At 34.1% G+C, this 21,518-nt stretch overlaps 1 protein-coding gene across 6 annotated transcripts in view; it reads left to right on the top strand.

Annotated features, from left to right (window-relative positions):
* Positions 1 to 21,518, top strand: part of LOC111052953 — a 171,641-nt gene that overhangs the window by 83,830 nt on the left and 66,293 nt on the right. For all 6 annotated transcript variants that reach the window (XM_039443085.1, XM_039443086.1, XM_039443107.1 and 3 more), the window contains 2 exons: positions 9,491 to 9,620; positions 18,978 to 19,099. In XM_039443085.1, the coding sequence (XP_039299019.1) occupies positions 9,491 to 9,620; positions 18,978 to 19,099 (252 nt within the window). The remainder of the gene's footprint in view (positions 1 to 9,490; positions 9,621 to 18,977; positions 19,100 to 21,518) is intronic.

Below are 21,518 nucleotides of genomic sequence, written 5' to 3'. Positions count from 1 at the left end.
TGATGATAGTTTATTATTGTTTATTGGGTTTGAAGGGATGGATTCAAGGATCCAAAGGTTCAAAGAACCCCACACGTCAACCGAAGTTTATTGTGTTCCCAAATAGTATGTTAGTTAGGCAAACCAATATCTATGTCCTTTACAAGAACCAGGAGTTTTTCCCTATACTAACATTCCATTCATCACCTGGTTGCAATCCTTGTCGCAATCCAGTGTGATATGCTTGGCAGTCTCTTCAGACTGATTAGTCCTCGTGACCTACATGAGTTCCACTCCTGGCCTTCTTTGTAGGTCCTTCCGCTGAGGAAAGGGCGGCTAAGTTGCCTCTAGGGCGCCCGGCCACCTTTGCCTCTGCCTCTTGACCCACATTTGTGCCTGGTTTTTCTCCCATCACTGGTCTCTTGGGTTTTTTCTTTTAGCCCCTCCGAAACTTCGCAAGGTCAAAAACCTCACCTCTCCCAAGAAGTTTTGCCTAAATGGCAACTCTTCTTTGAGCAGTGGTGAGTTTTGGCCTCTCCACCCACAAACTCCTGACCTACGTGAGTTTCACTCCTGGCCTTTTTGTAGGTCCTTCCGCCGTGAAGGGTGGAAGCTGCCTCTAGGGTGCCCGGCGCCTGGCCACCCTCGACTCAGCCACTTGACCCACAATTATGCCTGGAGTTTCGCCCATCTCTGGTCTCTTGGGTTTTTTTTGCCCCACCGAGACTGCCCTGAAGGGGCAGAACCCGTAGGTTTGGCGGCAAGGCAACTTCTGCAGTTGCCTTGAGGTCCATTTCAGTCACCTCCTACGATAAGCATGGATACTGTATAGTAATTCTGGTTTTCAACACATCCTTGAGTACGATGATCGACACAAAGCTCCCCCAACCCACAGGGGACTATGCTGATAGTTACTATTGATAATTTATTGCAGCGACACTTGTGAAGCGAACCCAGCTTGACCATGTTACAATGTCAATATTTCTTGGCCGTGCTTGGTGAAACCGGGCATTAGCCTATATTAGGAAAACATCCCAATCAAAATTATTTCAAGTCATTCTCAAAAGTAAACTCCTCCATTGATGAATAATCATTCAGGTTATCTATTTATTCAAATGCAACAATTGACTCAGCATTTCTTCTGGGTTTACTGAGAACAATATTCAAGTGTACTGTGCTAGGAATGTTTCAACTCAACAACGAGCTAATTATGCAAAGGTTTGGATGTGCCAATTCTTTTCTTTGGTGGATATAAGTCACACCTTGTTAGCACTTCTGGATTTTTTTTCACTACTTTCCAATATTAATATACGAACTAAGCATACTCATTAAAGTGGGACTCGAGTCTATTGAGTTGTATAGGCCTAAGAAGATGTGTAAAGTTCAATCTCTCCTTTGGGAGGCTCCGTGAATAGAAATGAAAATAAACTTTCAACATTCATTCTCCATTTCCACACAACATGTTCCGAACTTTCAAGTAATTTTCAAGTGTTAATGAAAAAAATGTTCATTCAAATAACTTCTAACTTACAAAATGGCACTACTGGCAAAGAAAACTTGTGCGCCGGCAGTGAGTTCGAACAACTAGGTACAGCAAACATGTCAATAGAAAGAAAAAGAGCTTATACAAACCACTAGAATAACTAAAACTATTGAAACCAGTTCACATCTCAATACTTACAAACGATAAGACAAAGTAACCAAATCACAAGCAAATGACAAACTTAAAAGACCAATTCAAGGAAGCCATGACAATTTTTTTTTAATTTATAACACAAGAATAAAACACTACATAATGGGTATTGATAATTTAAAATAAACATTTATCCTAATCCAGTATAAGATTCATTATGGATTTTGTAATTCTATTAATAATGAATTCAGTTGGGACTTTATTTATAAACAAGTAACACTGATATTCAAACTGACGTCTACATACACTTAAGCTGGTAAAGTCAATATCAAATTGTAATTTTTTTTTTTTTTTTTTTTTTTTTTTTAAGATTACGTCCTAAAGACTCCAGTCATGGAGTATAAGACAAGTCATGTTATTACATAATAATTCTAATACTAAGTAGTTCAACCTAGTTTAGGTTTGAAAGGAATTCTTGTACACTATAAAAAGCTCTATCAACTAAATATTTTTTAATTTGTTTTTTGAAAATCTTCAAATCATCATTACTTTTCAAGATTTGAGGTAGCTTGTTATAAAATTTCCTACCAATATAATCTGGTTTTTGTTCAAATAACCTACTATTGTGACCCATTATATGATAATCTGCTCTGTTTCGCGTATTATACTCATGAACATCTGAATTCTGGATCACACCACTCGTTTTCACATGCATTACAACTTCATATACATACAAAGATGGCACAGTTAATAGACCAAGCTTTTTAAATAAAGGCCTACAAGAGTCTAACCTATTCACTTTCTCTATACATCTGAGTGCCTTCTTTTGAATCTTAAACACCCTGTCCATATTTTGTTGAGATGAATTACCCCATACTAAAATAGCATACCTAATATGAGATAGTATAAGTCCATGGTAAGCAGTTAACAGTAGTTTTTTATCATTCAGCCTAGCAAGCTGCCGCAGGACAAATACCCCAGATGATATCTTATTACATATCCTCTCAATGTAAGGATGCCATGTTAATTTCCTGTCCAATAAAATTCCCAAGAATGCTACTTTCTCTTCTTGGTCTAATTCATTTTCCTCTACAAACACATATATTTCTCTATCCTCTACTGAATTATATTTACTTTTGAATTGTAGGAATTGACATTTCTTACTATTTATTGTTAATTGCCTTTGCTTCAAGAATTGGACAATTGACTGTACTCCAGTAAAAGCATTTATTTCTAGACTATCTAATAAATAATTGTTAAAGATAAGCGATGTGTCATCAGCAAACAACAGAGCTCTGTGATCTTTTAACTCTTTTGGTAATTGGTTCACATACAACAGAAACAGTAAGGGACCCAGAATTGAGCCTTGAGGTACTCCAGCCTGGACCTCCAGTTTTTGAGATTTAATTTTTACTATTTCATTCCCATCCACCTTGGTAAGCTCAACACACTGGTTTCTACCTATGAGATATGATTCAAACCATTTTAGTTCTATACCATTCACACCTACAGTTTTTAGTATTTCCAATAATATTCTATGGTTCACACAATCAAAAGCTTTGGATAAATCAAGAAATATTGCGGCTGCCTTCTCACCTGAATCTATTATATCTATTAGTCTTTCAACAAGGGATACTATTGCAGTCTTAGTAGATTTCCCTTTCTGGAACCCATGCTGTTCATCACATATGAAATTAATTTCTTCCAGGTGCATCAATAGCCTATTTAAAACTACTCTTTCAAAAATTTTACTTATTACATTTAGAATACTAATGGGTCTATAATTTTCAACTCTTTCAGAATCACCGCTCTTGAAAATTGGCAAAATTTTTCCTTGTTTCAGATCATCAGGGAAAATACCCTGCTCTAGTGAAGTATTAAGGAGATGCAATAAAGGGTCCAGTAATTCATTTTCACATTCTTTTAAAATTTTGCTTGAGACCCCATCCAATCCTACTGTTTTTTTGTTATTCAAATTTTTTATTATTCTTGACAACTCATCTCTTGATAATGGATGAAATTTAAATACCTTTTCAATTGGCTCAGCATTTAATGTAGTTGTATTATAAGTATTAGTGTTCAGTGACTTTTGGAGATTATATGCAACCTGTTGATAATACTTATTGAAAAAGTTACAAATGTCTATACTATCATCCATATAATTTCCATGTTCATCGATTATCCTAGGGACATTAGTAACTGTATCTTTTTGAGCTGCTCTCCTATTTCTATTAATTACCTCCCAAACAGCAGAGTTAAAATTGGTACTAGTTGTTAATATTTCAGCTGTTTTCTTACACTTAGCTTTCCTCACTTCTTTTGCATAGTTTTTCTTTAGACATTTGTATTTGACTTCACTCGGAACATCCCTCACTAATTTAAATTCCTCATAAGCTTCCCTAACAATATTTCTTTGAGTAAGAATATCTTCAGTTATCCATTCATCTACTTTGTTTAATTTACTTTTTACTTTGACTTTTTTTATTGGACAGCATACACTAATGTGAAATCTTAGAGTATCAATGAATTGCTTATATTTGTAATTTAGGTTACAACTGTTATAAACACTACTCCAATTTTCTTGAAGCAGTTCCTGCTTCAAACAATTTATATTTCCTAGCTCATATTGCTGAATTTCTTTCACAAAAGTTTTTTTCTGCTTGGATTCTGGCCCTGCAACTTAACATCTAAAATTTGATAGTTATGATCTGATAGATCTGAGCTACCTAACCTGACATTACAACCTTCTATATTTGTGAGGATATTATCAATAATTGTCTGTGAAGTTCGAGTTACTCTTGTATATTCGTGGACCTTAATTTCTAAATTATTCATATTAATAATATCTCTAATATCCTCTGTCATTTTATCCTGCCTGGCAAAATCGGTATTGAAATCTCCTACTACTATAACATTTGTGAAACGAGCGGTTGTAATTTCCAAAAGTGTATGGAGCAGCTCACAAAATTTTTGCCAGTCTCCATTTGGTGACCTATAGATACCTAACACTGCTACCTCAAATCGATCATCAATTTTTAACCTTAGTCCCGTCACCTCTAAATCCATCTCAACAGAAAATCTCTTAACAAAATCCAGTTCATAAGTTTGGGTATGTTTAGCATTGCTAGTGAATATACATACACCACCACTTCTATGAGCTATTCTACAAAATTCTGATCTCAGTGAATAGCCTGGAATCCTAACTTGATTTATTTCCTTTATTTTTAAGCCATGCTCTGTGAAAATAACAATGTCAGGATCCTCCTGTTTAAGAAATACTTCTAATCTGTCAATTTTGTTGCGAAGATACTGAATATTTTGATGATAAATACTAAAAACCTTACCATCTTGTGCTACTCTATCTCTAGCATTTGTAGCTATTTCCCTTTCCCTGTTTTGAGCCAATTTACTAAAAAATCGTTATTTGTTTTTTTGACTGTTTTTAAACCAGAGGATTGCAAACGGCTTTCAATCAGCTCTGCCAATCTATTACAAAAGATTACTTTGCCAGATCGATTTAGATGCAACCCATGATTAGTGAAGTTATGTCTTTTCAGCCTTTCATTTAGAAAACAAATCCCCAGTTGTTTAGAATTCTTATTTTTTAGGCTGTTGATTGTATTATGGATTGATTTGTTTGTCGAATTGATTGCTTCATTTAATTCTGGCCTATCAAACCTATTAGGAATAGTACTTATTATTAAGTTTGTTTTTTGCTGAGTGGCACAATTTCCTTGATTTTTTCTGTTACTTGAGGAAGATGATTCAAGTTAGGTTCATTTATATTATTTGAGCCACCCAGTACAATTAGATAGTCATTTTCATCAAAGTCTTTAGTTTGTTCCCTAGCTGACTCTACAACTGCATTAATTGATGCACTTGGCTTGAAAAAACATTGGACATCAAATTTATTTTTCAATCTTTTATCAAGGAGATCACTGCAATCACGTCCATGACTGGACGTCAGTAGCAGAACTCTCCCTTTCCTATCTTTATTTCCCTCAGCTATATTTCTGGTTGCTGTCTTCAAAACCTCACTGTACGTTTTATTTCGACCATTTTCAGAGCATTTCCCATCATTTAGGTTAGATTCTATTTTTTTGCATTTGGACGGAGGTTCTATCATACATTTAGTATTATCAAATTTAGATTTTAGTTTCTTTATTTCCTCCGACATTAGACTACATTGATTTTTTAGATTTAGTATTTCTTTTTTATGGTCTTCATCTTGTAATTTTATAATCAGTTCCAAAGATTTAATTTCTTCTACCATCCCTAACCTTTCTTCCTCAGACGTTTTTAGAGTTACTTCTAATTGGTTTTCTAACTAACTTCTAACTTACAAAATGGCACTACTGGCAAAGAAAACTTGTGCGCCGGTAGTGAGTTTGAACAACTAGGTACAGCAAACATGTCAATAGAAAGAAAAAGAGCTTATACAAACCACTAGAATAACTAAAATTATTGAAACCAGTTCACACCTCAATACTTACAAACGATAAGACAAAGTAACCAAATCACAAGCAAATGACAAACTTAAAAAGACCAATTCAAGGAAGCCATGACAATTTTTTTTTTTAATTTATAACACAAGAATAAAACACTACATAATGGATATTGATAATTTAAAATAAACATTTATCCTAATCCTGTATAAGATTCATTATGGATTTTGTAATTCTATTAATAATGAATTCAGTTGGGACTTTATTTATAAACAAGTAACACTGATATTCAAACTGACGTCTACATACACTTAAGCTGGTAAAGTCACTATCAAATTGTAATGGATTGGAGTGACGCAAATTATATGGATTATTCCTTATGTTGAATGTATCACTATATTACTAAAAACATGTAACTTAAAAATTATTTGAAAGTTCGATTCATGTTGAATAAAAAAATGAATAATGTATCACGACGCTGTTAGGCACTACAGGGCAGAGATAAAGAATAAAGAAGATAAATAATGTAAAAACGATACTTTGATCTTCAATTTTAGTGGAGCTGTATGATATCGATTCGCATCCAAACAGGATTTAAAAGAATTATTAATTCTGCTATTTCACTGTAAATATTTATCAATTCACTCACTTCATATGAATCACTCCGAAAATTCTAGAACTATCCCACTTCTAACTTTTGAGAAGAAACTTCATCAGCCTCTTCAAGCTGGAGTTATTGTAATAATATCTATTATTATTATCATTATTGAAAATAGTTCAGTTATTATGAATGTTTCAATGGGTGAGTGTCGTTTTCAGAAGTAACCATTAGGAGCATGGATGTATTCATTGGAATATCTCAGGTCTGAGATGTCCACTGGAGATCAAGAGTCAAGATAAAATAACAATATTAAAAAGTGTTATACTAATTATCAAACTGCCTGATCTTTTAATTATTACATAATATGAGTCATATTTTAAATAATAAGTAAGTGTGTCTTATTGTACAGTACTCAAATTCGAAAGTGTCTGATACAAAAAATTGAAGTGAGTCCAATCTTAACTAAATCTATACGATGTATGCTTGCATTTTTCATTCAGTAATCACTCTCAAACGTGTTCTTATTTAGCTTAGAATCCACTAGAATCCCAAATTCCAATGGCACATTAAACCTTCAACCATCATTTTAGAGATCCATAGATATGTACGGTATTTTATCCTTCCATACCCAATTTCATGTCTAAAGAGAGCTAAGGTTCAGCAAAATGGAAACATCACCTGACCTGTGTAACTGGCCATTGAGGCATTACCTCTCGCACTAAGAGCTGTGGAATGATGGATATTTAAATTTGTTCACAATCAGTCACATTGTGAAGTGTGTACGTGAATGAAATGCATTGCCCTGCCGGCAGGCTTGCTAATGAAATTCAAGGTCACGTAGCGCTACAATTTGAAACAACTCAGTCTTGGTGCTGAAATTCCACCCCTCCTCAAATACCCACCCAACCACCCACTGAACCACGCACTCGCACAATCATCTCTCTCACTCTGTCACTCTCTTTTCAGCTTGGAGGCTGAATTGACATCTCAGCCACTTTAGTCTCTCTCTCACGCACCAACAGGAAAACTAAGTAAACTCTTTTTGGCAAAATGTCGCTTGTCTCCAAAATACCTCGTCAACTAGTCCATATTGGATTCTGAAGGCGCGAATTCCACTCAGTTTTCCTTGTTCATTTATCACGATAATACTTATCGAGCTAAATATATGGCCTGAACTACCTCCAAGAATACCGAAATATAATATATTTTTCTAGCGTTAGCTGTTTTGACTTCATAGTATAAGATATGAGAAAATGAACTAAATAAATGATGCATCATCCTGATAAACTACCAATGTCATGCTTGTTGCTGCAACTTCCAAGTCATTGATTCTACTGATCGCATTAACATTTATAATTCTTTATGAATAAAAAATTTAACGTAAATATGAAATGGGTTTGCTTATGTAGACTACACAATACACAGAATCTATAAGTAAATGTACAATTTGTACTTGTTCTCTTATATAATTCTGATACACATTGAATACGCTGCATGTATATTTTGTTCATATCTTGGATGAATATACTACGAGACTTTGCGACTACACACGGATATTAATTCAAACGCTTCCCCCAATTATTTCACTCGTGGTGCACAGGTCAATATCAACTCACAGAAACTCATAAGAAACTGTCACATTTCTTCCTCACAGAAAGTATGTGTTTCATGTCATTGTTCTCTGCTGACTTTGTTGCTTGGTGCTCAAACATTTCAATGACACTGATAGCTAGCAGGTGAGCAACGGATAATTGATTGTCTCCTTTGGTGAGATCTGAAAAAGGACCCATTCCTCATCAACTGTTGAAGTAATCTTCGATTCTGGATAACTCCAGTTCAAAATGTTATTGATAATAAACGTGTTTTCATCTGATCATAATGACCCTTTCCTATACAAAGACAATATTTTATGAATGTTTTAAATTTTGAACTTTGATTGCTTTTGAAATAGAAATAACATGGGATCTTTCTAGAGATTTTCTTTACAAAACGACATTTAAAACAATGAATATTGAGAGACTGATCATTAAAGCTTCAATAAACGCTATTCAAACCATAACTGGATTATTATTCGAAGATCTTTTTGATATTCCACGTTGATGGAGCTCTCTGAAAGGATTCGATGGGTTCAGGTACCAATCACAAAAAACAGGAATATTCCTTTCGCATTCAATCCACATTTCCTGGCCAGAGATTGGATTGAATGGAAAGTACATCTTCCTTACTTTTCGTGAAAGAATCCAAGTTCATGTAACGTATATTTGAAAATCTCCAGGTGTGTCGATGTATTGAAGAATGATTGGAATATTTCAAATTCTATTAATCTTACAATATATTTTTATCTACGACCATTCTATAACGTATGCGTGTTATAGCTACTTCCCAATATTCAATTGTGAAACACAGAGGTTCTTGAGAAGCTATTAATAGCTTCAGGTCAGCTCTTTGCTTATAGTAGCTTTAGATACCGTACATCCACTATAATTCTCATTTCGTCACTCTTCTTAATTAATAATGCTACCTCCTGATTAAGAAAACGTAACTAGATCAATGGTTATTTCATTGTTCATGGTTGATGAGAATTAATCATTGTTCTTCCCAGTTGTAATCGAGATTTCTGTTATGTTTATTTTTTGAAGTTGTATTATTCAATGATAATAATTATACGATCCTACCTGTCTGATTTCCATTTTAATTGTGCTTCGAAGGGATAGGAATATTTTCATAATGACTATTATTTATGCATTGATAGCTCTTATTTATATTTTATGTAGATCTCTACTTTCTGCGATTCAATGTCTCTCAAGTATTGTTTGACTTTTCATTTTTCAGAGTGCTTCGATCGGATAGGAATAGGTCGCCGCCTGAACGAGACAGAAGTGAATCGAACAGTGACCGCCAAATCGTCGAGGGAGTGCGAGCTTGAGTGTGACAAAGACAACTGCCAGACATTCGCCTTCGGGTAAGCAAGCACAATCCTTCAATTTTCAGTATAAGAATGCTTAAAAATGCAAAATCTCCAAAGACCTCCTTTTCTTTCTCCCTGTCATGCTTCAAATTATTCATAACCTCTCAACACTTCAGGACCCAGATTTCACTTCAGAAGTCAAAGGGCTTCTTTTGCATAAAAACGACAATCGAGTTCCTTTTTCAAAATTGTTCTCTTCGAAATATCATCTATTGGAAGAAGAAGGCGTGACACTTTCTGTTTGGAGAGAGCATTTACATGTCTTAGGCCTATAGTATTTCTGGTGACAGCTGAAGTCACATTCTGAAATGCAAAGTGTTTTGAATTTTTAAAATCATAATTTTTCGTTTTATTCTCTCTTATAATCTATATTTTACAATTACAATCATTGAATATTATAAAAAACAAGGAGAAGGAAGAATAGTAGACCAGTCATCAACTTTGTTCCATTTTATTCTCCTCACCAGACACTCTATCCATATCCATCCAGATTTGATGTGATTATGGAGGGAAAATAGTCGGTATATCTGTATATAATAGTCGGTCCTTGGAATTGAGGAAATATATGTTGTGCATTGAACAGTCTATAATAAATTGTAGAATTCCTATTCTCAGGATGAAGCATCAAATGTTCAATGTTAATCTCGAACAAATATACTATTTGATAAAGGATAATTTTATTATGTGTGGAATTGTATATAACTATGATTATTATGTATGTTGGATGTATGCAAATCGAATCCTCAACATTTTCCGTGTTTGAGTGAGGGCTAATTCACAAAAAAAATACTTGAAACAAAAACCAACCACATTAATTAAGATACTATATGGATTTCAATTATTCTGTGTAACTGAGTAGGATAGCATGATAATGTATGTAATGGATTAGACCACCATCGTTCCTGCCTCTAGTGTAATAACCTTCCAGCCTTATTTTAGCTACGGTACGAAATTTAACTACGGTATTTGATAGATGAAATTGCTAGTAAGAGCGAATTTTTAGTTTGAAACTTCCTCCTAGAATACAATTAAAGCTGAAATTTCAATCATAACCTATTCACAAGTTTTATTCATAGGTGAATGCTTTAGAATCCTCCCAAAACATTATTAGAATTTCAGTTAATTCAATACAGAATATTTCAGAATGCAACAGACAAAATCATTATTTCTACACAATGATACACCATTCCAACATCATTATGAGAACCACCATACAATAGAATATTATGTCCCTAATCTTGTTTCAGAGTTTCAACTGTTTATTTCTCTTCATAAGTTATGTTAAATTCGTCTACTCTCATCATTAGGTTTCATTATTGTAGGCCTGATGGAGTAGAATACATCATTTGAATATGTACGATTGAACTTGTCATATATTTCAACATGAGGCTAATAGTTTGAGGTAATGTTTTATTACCGTAATCATATTGTGAAAAGATTATAATAACTTTGAAATATACCTGAATATGAATGAGTTATATTGGTAAAAGTTATAGCAGATATTGGTAATACACGCTTTCCTAGTTCAATAGTCAAATTTACCTTAAAAAGTGATAAAAATCAATTATCAATACTAAACAATAGGTCAAGATATGTTCGATAATATCCGATTCTCAAATTTGGTGTGAATCCGAGAAGTCCATTTTCCCATCAACCTAGCGCACGAATCGGACTGAGTCTCATTGATAGTCGACTTTTGGGCAGCGATGGTACAGGGCTTATTGGTAAAGAAGAATGCAAAGTAACAAGGAAAGGATTAGCAGGGCCAAATCACACGGTCATCGCGAAATAACATCGCCTCTGCTCGAAATAAGTCGGCCTATGTATGGAAATCGCACTTTAAGAATGTCACTTGTTTTTTATGCTGTCTGACACATAGCTCCGTCTTGCTAAAACCGCATATCGTCCACATCCATGTCCCCAAGATGTCGATTATTGGCTGTATTTGCCAAGTTGTAGTCAGAAAGGCCGAGATCTTGTGCGTGATGTACAGCAACAATATTCTTGGCAGGCCTTGCAATCCATTGTCGTACAGGTGCTATTCGAACATTTACCGAGCCATTCTTCTAAAAATGTTTTCAACACATTGCGATTAGTCATCTCAATAGGACGATTATTGCGGTCATAAAATGGGCGGAGTTCTTGAAACATTGATTGTACAGAAAAGACATTGATTTGATAGAACAATTTCATCATTCGTACCCTTTTTGTTGGACGATATAACTTTTCATGACAATTTGAGACTATTGTTCCCGCACCTGTAAGGCCGCAATCAGCCATCAAAGTTAAATCATCCATGAAAAATCCTATAGTTTGATAATACTATCTGCAGTTATTACCCACTTTTTATTCTACAACGTATACATTTTCCATGTTCAATTATCACAATAATTTCCGTATATTTATTTCAGTAGAATCTCTGAGTCACTTAACACTCCAACACTCACTCTCAACGGAGGAGGTGATAAAAGGATGGACTCTCATCCTTTCCATTATCGATGGTTGTTGCAAACAATTTCACCTATACCGATTTTTTTCTGTTACAGAAAATTGTGAAGGGTTTTCAATTTTCATATTACTTAATAATTTTCACATGATTATAATATCTATCTTCAATGAGTTCGGAGGTGCTTCAATAACATCGTTTCTCCTCTAACAAAGCAGAGTGCAACGCTAGGGTTCAACCATCTGTATAATGTTATTTCGAATAAATCTTGTTATTCTGATATGCAAGTCTTGTTATTCTTGAATAATCAAACTTCCATTAGTTTGCCGATAATAATAACACATAGATGAACTCTGACGTCATCATATTCCTAATTATCCACTCCAGTAATTTCTTACGTTAGTATGGAGACTCCCACGAACATCAAACAACCTCTCTTTGCCACTAGAATTGGGAGTGGGTGAAATTCATGAATCGTCAAGTGATCAACCATGCTTACATAGTAAGTTGTTGACTGGAAAATTCTCGAGATAAATATGCAACATTCATGATTATGAGAAATTGGGTCAACAATCCAGAAATAATAATATCTTGTCTACAGTATAAGAGAAACATATTTTCAACAGAATATCTCTGATTGGAGAAATCAGAGTAGATAGATAGACTTAATTTTTTTAAATGGAGTACAGACTTTGTTAGAATGAAGTACAGAGTACAAATAATTCCAGAGAGAAATATTCTTGACATTATGTACTAGATTCATCTATTAGAAAACTATAAGCCGATCTCCTGGTGACAAATGATTTTTTATGATGATTTTGCGTCTACAAAAATTCTAAGTACTCAAGGAAAACGTTGGAAAACAGTAGAGGAGATATTAGAATTTATTTACGTAATGTGCTGAATTACATCATGAAACTACTCCGATACCGTGAGAATCGCAAGTTAATCCAGCACTCTAATAAAATGTTATCTTGGAAAAGCTATTAGATATACTCTTTCGCCAATCTTGAGAGGAATAGAACTTCTGTGCGAGTCTTATTTTTCCTTCACTCAGCTGTGCGATTTTGAGAGATTCTCATAAGCTGATTTCCATAACTTCTTTATTTCTACACTAAAATTCTTGGGTAGCTAATTAGGGCTTTGTGCACAATACTCATGGACTAAACTTTTCTACAGGCGTTATAGTTGGGAAAACTATCAGAGATTGTTCCAGAACAGAAATGAAATGCATTATTTTTGACTCTATCTTTACAATATCCTTCCTTACTAAATCTGCACTCGATTCACATTCTCCCAGTAAAAAAATCAATGCGGGATTTTAATTCCTTTATCGTGTTATGGGATTTCAACGTTCCATTTTATGCCACACATCTACGTTCAGTTAGATCAGAAATTTTTTGTCTAAAAAATTATCAATTGGCGATCTCAAATTATCAACCGTTTCGGATAGCATTTCAGATTTTTCCTGACCTAGTATTCCTAGTTCAAATAACAACTCAACTTTAGTCAATGCATCGGGATTGATCTTATGAGATAGAAATGCATCAACTTTACTATTATTTACAAATTCGTCTTGCAACAAATCTAGAGTTACTTTCGCCATGGTCACTACGATAAAATGGAATCTGAACTAATAATGAATCTAAAATAAAATACAGGGAAGCTTGATATTCTGATGACTCAATTACTCAAAAAGCCTTAAATAAATCTAATTTCCTGATACCTCTCAAACTAAGTGCCTTATTTTCCCTAAACATATTAATCATTGAATTCCAACCTCATCACCGAAATAAGAACACAACATTCATCAGATTCATCGAGAATCACGTTCTCTGCTACCATTATTAGCCGATCTCCTGGTGACAAATGATTTTTTATGATGATTTTGCGTCTACAAAAATTCTAAGTACTCAAGGAAAACGTTGGAAAACAATAGAGAAAATATTAGAATTTATTTACGTAATGTGCTGAATTACATCATGAAACTACTCCGATACCGTGAGAATCGCAAGTTAATCCAGCACTCTAATAAAATTTTATCTTGGAAAAGTTATAATTTTGAAAAAAAAATAAATTTCGGCATAACTAGAGCTGTCACCAACTGCTCGATAATATTTATCCAAAATCACATAGTAGGTCTACTAGTGAAGCATCAAACTCTACCACAAATTATTCGAAAATTCCACTTTTTCCTAAACTCAATATAACTACTTCTAAGAAAGGATTCAGAATGTATTTTCGATTTGATAGTTTCCATCATTCAAAGCATAAGGTTCGAGCTTTTTATGTTTATTCCGCGATAAAATCCTTTCAGTCAATGTTGACAATGATCAGATAGTGGAACCAAATTGTTTCAAACTAAGAATACCAGAAATAACATCATATTATATAAGTATATTTATACGAGTATATTTTACAGCTCCAGCCATTTCTCGCATCCCATCTGCCATTTATTCCGATTATTCCAGTCACCCTAGATTTCTATCCATCATACGAGTATACACCTGTTTGTTCCACAGTTCGAGCGGTCCACCTCTCCTTTTCCCAGGTGGATGCCAATTCAGTATCCTCTTAGGCCACCTCCCATCTCTCATCCTCTGTGCATGTCCTAACCATACAAGGCGCTTCTTTTCTATCTGCTCTACTGTTGCGTCCAGTTTCCCTATTCTGTTCCGTATTCCTCACTCGATCCATCCATGAAACACAACAACTTAGGCGCAAAATTCTAATTTTTGTAGGGTTTGTAATATTTTTGAAGCAAATTATGGAATTCAATATTTGTGCTGCCTGCCTGGCCTGTCCAATTCTTCTCATGATTACTCTTTTGTAATTGCTCTCTGATGATATTACACAGCCCAGGTAGTTATATTCATCACATTGCATTACCTCATGATCTCCAACTTGTAGATCCTTAGCTGTACCTCCTGAAATGGTCTTTGGTCTTTGGTATTTGGTCTTCATAGAATTCATTTTCATTCCATTTCCTTCATAAGAATCAGCAAGCTTCCTGATCATGTAATGAATGTCATGTTCATCACCAGCCATTATTACTTGATCATCAACGGACAAGAGTGAGTAGATTTATTTGTTAATTATTGGGATACCCATACATTTACATTTTCTCTTCCATTCTTGTAATATATCCTCAAGATAGATCTTGAACATGGTTGGAGAGAGGCAATAACCTTGACGTACGCCCTTATTTGTACCAAATGGTTTTGACACACTATTTCCGATTTTTATAACATTTTCTTGGTCCTTGTAAATTTCTTTGACAGCAAAAATATAATGTTCGTTAATAGCTGATTTGTCTAGGATTTCAGAAATTCACTGTATTGGTACAGTATCAAAAGCTTTTCGCAGATCGATAAATATCAAATGGGTTCCAAAATTCATAAGTTTCCTCTTCTCAATGAGTTGTTTTTTAATGTGAACATATTGTCAGTACAAGAGCGTCCTGCGGTAAATCTACTTTGTTCTTCTCTTATATTGAATTTTTCAATTGTTTACTTATTAAAAGTTTGCCTTGGACGGACTGTAATTCTCGGAAAATAAAAATAACATCATTTCGAATAATAATGATCAAGCAAATGTGGAATGAGGAAAACTTTTGCCTAAAGCATAATTTTTCAATTGTTTTCTTATTAAAAATTTGCCTTGGACGGACTGGAATTCTCGGAAAATAAAAATAACATCATTTCGAATAATAATGATCAAGCAAATGTAAAATGAGGAAAACTTTTGCCAAAAGCATAATTTTTCAATTATTTGCCTTGGACGGACTGGAATTCTGGAAAAATAAAAAACCATCATATCGAATAATAACGATCAAGCAAATGTAAAATTTGGAAAACTTTTGCCAAAAGCATAAAAATAGCTCTATCATTTGTACCATCAGCTACAAGCAGTTCAGCGGTATCAGCTACTATTCTATAGGTTATCCATTATTAACCCAGTAGCACTTACAATAATTTACAAACTACACAATATCTTTCAATCAATGATACTCGCTGATGATATTAATAATAATAGCAATCGACATGAATAGAAAATACCTGCAAATGTTCAAACTGAAAAGCAGAAAGTAATGGATCACAGTCTCTGAAAACTCTCTAAACAATCCAAGTACATCCACTTTACAATAGTGTCAGTGTGTTTCTGGGAGAAATCTCTCAACCTGATTTTCTGGATAGTTTATTGTTCCGAGGTCGGAGGAGAGAGCAACTATTATGAACTAGAAGTTGTAGATGTATAATGATAATAAAACATGAAATAAGTTATTCACGTGACATCTGTTTTGATATAAATGATTATATCAATTCAAGTAATTTCCATAAATTGACTTGGAGTTTGTTTTCTCTCCGGAACTTTTCTCGACTTTAATACGAGCTGACGACGTAAAAATGTCGATAGAGAAAATTTCGTACTCAAATTCAGGGTTCTTTTCTTCGAATTTGTAAGCGGGCAGCATGAATAGTGGAGCAGGTAACTCTAGATCATTGTTACTGGGCCACCATCTGGAATTGAACTATCTCGAGTCTTCAATTCAACTTATTTCCTCATGAACACCCTTCTACTTTATCACAGTCTCCTGCTTCTTCACCAGATTCTGTTACGAATCACATAACTGACCCATTTTAAATTCCGTATTATGTAATAAATTATCTCTTCATTCCCATCTCTATTTTGGAAAAAATGTCCTTTATATATTGTCTTTCCATTGATTTGGAGAAGTGTTTTACAACCAACTCTTCTCATAATATAGTTATAGATCTAATTTTTTTTAATTAATAATCACATTCATCAACTCATTGCTTCACTGATAACTACTGATTACATTCCAGTTTAGGCTAGCTTCACACGCTTTCGGTTTCATTCGGTACGGTTCGTTTTCTGTTCGGTTCGGCTCGTTACCGAAAACGAATGAGGCTTTCATACATGTCAGGTTTTGATTCGTACGGTTCTAATTAGGTATTTTCTTCTCAAACACAGCTGTGTTTGGATTTTCACAGTTCATGCTGGTATATTTAAATATAACAGTTGGTGTTGAATTGTAAGATGTTATTTCTTGAACAACAAAAATTTAAAGTTAATTGAAAATTGTGAATTATTTGAATAGTTTATGTTAATTTTGGAAGTTCAGAGAGATTATTTTTCTTAATTGAAAATTTGTTCCTTGTTTTGACACATTGTATAAAAAACTTCATCTCTTTTCTCCATTGATGAAATCATGTAATATTCGTGAAAAAAAAATAAAATAAAAATTCTCCCTAAGTTTTGATTTATATCTTTCATATTTTTTTAGCAAACTATTCATTGAAAAAAATGTTCCTGTGAACTTACAGAAATGAATTGACCATATGATTTTTACTTGGAAAATTTTGAAACAGATAATCACGATATCAGGTCAAAATAAAAACAAAAGAGGCAAGCGTTTGTAAAAGACTTTGTTTTTTCCTGTCTCCCTAGCAACGAATTCGAATGTAATGAAACCTATTCGTGTCGAGGGGGCATTCGGTTCTATGCGGTTTCTATTCGGTACCGAATTACCGTTTCACACTTATCGGAATTTACCGAAAACGAAACGAACCGAACCGAACCGAAAGTGTGTGAAAGTAGCCTCTCGCTAGCAACGAATTGAAACCTGATGGAATTTATTAGAGTCAAGTGGGCGTTCGGTTCTATGCGGTTTCTATTCGGTACCGAATTCAAACCGAATTACCGTTTCACACTCATCGGAATTTGCCGAAAACGAAACGAACCGAATGAGTGTGAAACTAGCCTTACTGACAGCAACTAATTGCTTCACTTGACTAATCTTTAGTTGTAATATCAGTTTATTTGAATCCAATAAGCCTTCATCTTCTCCATTCTATTCATCCTATAAGAATAGAATAGTATACGTTAATCCACCAATAAATACAATTTAATGTACATTAGATGTCGACAAGAATAAAATCCTATAAGGATTCTTATTCAAACTTATCCATTATACATTGATTATACAATCAACCTTATCTTGGACTTTGTCACCTATAAATTTAGAAGAAAAATAACACTAACATAACCTTATTATTTTATCTAACAATGTAATTAAATTTTGTCATTTGCATTGTAAATGAATGAACAAAATAGATAAATAGATAGATAATAACATATTATTTTCCTAATTCACCTCGTGATATACAGTTTGAGCTGTCTTGGTACCAAGCATTCTTATTCTGCAGTATATATAATTAGTGAATTAATTAATATTGATCTTATTCAGAGCACTTATTCCTTATCATCCTTTGATGATAGTAATACTATTCAGCCAGCAAAATCTTACTGATATTTATATTAATAAGTCTACAATATATCATATAAGGATCCAGAGAACTTCAAGAACTGGCGTTGTAAGTCTCAAGGAATTTCGAAAGGATAAATTAGTGCCTACCTGTATTCAAGACGAGCGTTTCAAGGATCAACTAGAAAAACAATAGTTGATTTTCATTATTCTCGTTTGAGTATATGGTTACTGATAATCAGTCACTAACCATCTTTTTGACTTCCTTATTGGTAATCCTCAATATCTTACAGAGAGCAGCGGTAAGAATTATTGATCAACATTGAGAGTATTCATGCATCTACTACTGAGCTAGAGCTGTGGTCTGACCCCAGTATATTTGCGAGCCGGACGGCCTTAACTTTTTACAAATTTATTTGCAAGCTAGGGATATTAACAGCTACACTAGTATATATCAAATATACCATTTCATATAAGAATGTCGCCCAACATGGATGGCAATATATCACTTCATATAAGAATGGTTGGATTTTAAAGTTTTCAATTAATGGTACTACAGTACAAGTTTTTATATTGTTTTTATACTTATCCGCTATTTCACCTTCTGTCTTTACAGAGTGGGTGTGTCTGGAAACGGAACATGTGATATAGCAATTGGAATGCCGACAACACTCCCCATCGAAAATAAGGAGTACGACTTATTCACCAGAAATTTCAAATGCAAGAATAAAACAACATGTGAGTAAAGTTTATTATCAATACTTAAGTTATAATCATATTTTATATTTCAATTTGGTTTTTATGAACATTTATATCTATTATCATGCTCATTCAGAATTATTAACGATGATATTGATGTGTACACTTATGCCCCCAAAACCACTCCAAAAACGATAAAAGCAAAATACTGAAAAAATCCAAAAGAAATGGGTTGTTTTGGAAACTTTGTAGAAGCCATATTTTTCATTGTTGGAGTTTTTTGGGTGAGCTTGGAAATTCTCGTTCCGTTGATAATTCTATTTAAAATTAATTATTTAATAATATTGATGATTTCAACGTTATTAGCAAAAACTAAGAAAATACATTATAGATTTCATAGTTATTTCCATACGTATTTGCAGGGTTGAATTCGAATTCACGAAATATCCTACCCAGATACTGAGTCCCTTAAGGAAAAATTTCAATAATGTTCAGAGAGTCCTTCTCCCACCAAATTATACTTGGTACTTGGTTGAACTAAAGAACTTAGTGGAGCTCAATAGAACTTAGAAGAGCCTAGTCGGTGGAGCTTACTTCTGTTAGGAAGCAGGTTATTCCTCTTCCTCATGTGGAGAGTCTACTTTTTCATATGATTTTCTCCCACGCATCAGAGAGGTTTTAAATTCCAGGTTTGCGATACTGTAGAAGTCAACAAAATTTTGTACTAAAATCATGCGTCCATGTATTTTTACACTTCTCATTTCTCTTATGTGGTATTTTTTCAAAAATAGTTTCCCATCCATTATTTCCGAGCTGCATGTCAGTGCTTCACTTGAAGTGATGTAATTAGATTACGGTTCCACCACGTGGATCCACAAGGATGTTAGCCGAAGCAATTGCTCTGAGAGGAAGGTCACGGCTAGCTATTGTACGGAACAGATTTGTGTTGGTCCTGGGTGATGAAGATGAAGAACTAATGCCACTTCCTTCCGCTCCCGATGGACTATTTGCAGCCGGAACAACCTGTTATCAATGAACAAACGAGTGGCTTATCAGATCGTTTGTTTTGCCTCGTCTTGCCTTGAGACTGTCAATCAACACAAACCTCGACCTCGCCTTCTGTTCAGAGTACAGAAGTTTTGTGTACAGATTGAATCACATCAAGTAATTCATTACTATAGGGAGTAAGGAAATGGGTTCAACAATTTCTAGAGCCTGGACTAATCATTAAATTACAATTAGAAGGAAAATTATTTTCAAATGGACAGTATCCTACATCTTACAGATCACAATTCGACAGTGAATTACCACTAAGGATGATGTCATACCAATCCGAACGGGCAAAATTACTGCTTCGAACGAGTGGGTAGGCTTTTTATAGATTCAATAGCACATAAGGATTATTCAATCAAGGAAGAAGAAACTTGAAACTGGAAATTTTTTTAATTTGAAACTGAATCATTTTAATTTTTTATCCAAATTCATTTTTGAATTGTCTCTACTAGTGAGTATACTCTATCAATTTAATAAGTCTCATTTCTAATAATAATATTATTATTATATAATAAATAATAATACTTCATACTGAACTTTACATCTTGAATATGTAGTAACTACAAAAATAATTCACCTGTATTATAGAAATTGAAAATTTTAAAGAGATGATAAACTCTTCTCAAAATTTTACTGGCGAGTTTAGCCGATTTACAAATTGCAGATTACCAAACGACTATTATGCTCATTAGAGACTTCTAGACCAGGAAGTAGGAGAGCCGAAAAGTGTAACGTCTACGAAGTTATAGTCTTTAACGAAGTTCAAAAGTTCAATAATCGAATTCAAAGTATAACAGTGTGCGGGGGGCGGGGTGGGTAGTTCAATTGTTGGTATCGCGAGTACTGCAGCTAGCAAGGCGCGAACGTTAAAAAGATTAATGTTGTAAGCTGCGTAATTTATTTTAATGAACGGTGTACTCCACTCGGGTCTTTCTACTTACAGACTTGGCTACAATAATTACTGAAGAAGCGGGCCAGAGTTTACTTGCGCGTTTTCGTCTCCGTCTGCACAGTATTGTTTGTCGTATCGCTTTTCCGTCCTTATCAACGTTATTCCCTTCCCACTCTCATCCTTATCAAACGTTATTAAACGCCCGTTCGGACCCGGAATGCAGAATCTTCCGTTAATAGCATTGAATCGATATCAAAGTATTAAACTTAATATTCCCCCAACTATCCTCAATAGAGTGCCGTTTAATTTACCACTGCACGAACTATTGAGGAGCCAAACTGCTCTTTTGAATTCCTTTTACGCTCTTCTGGAAGTCCTTTGTAGCATATTCAACTAAAACTATCAAATTGAGATATTTCTGAACTTGAATATAAGCTACGACTTAATTATCAGTGGGATAGTCACAAAGCACAGAGCTCCATTTATCTATTCAAGAAGTCTAGTAGTGCTGTA

The sequence above is a fragment of the Nilaparvata lugens genome, chromosome 1, assembly GCF_014356525.2.
Source record: "Nilaparvata lugens isolate BPH chromosome 1, ASM1435652v1, whole genome shotgun sequence".
In the NCBI taxonomy this organism is placed as follows: domain Eukaryota; kingdom Metazoa; phylum Arthropoda; class Insecta; order Hemiptera; family Delphacidae; genus Nilaparvata; species Nilaparvata lugens.
Note: the sequence above shows the minus strand (reverse complement) of the source record. Positions and strands in the feature narration are given on the sequence as shown.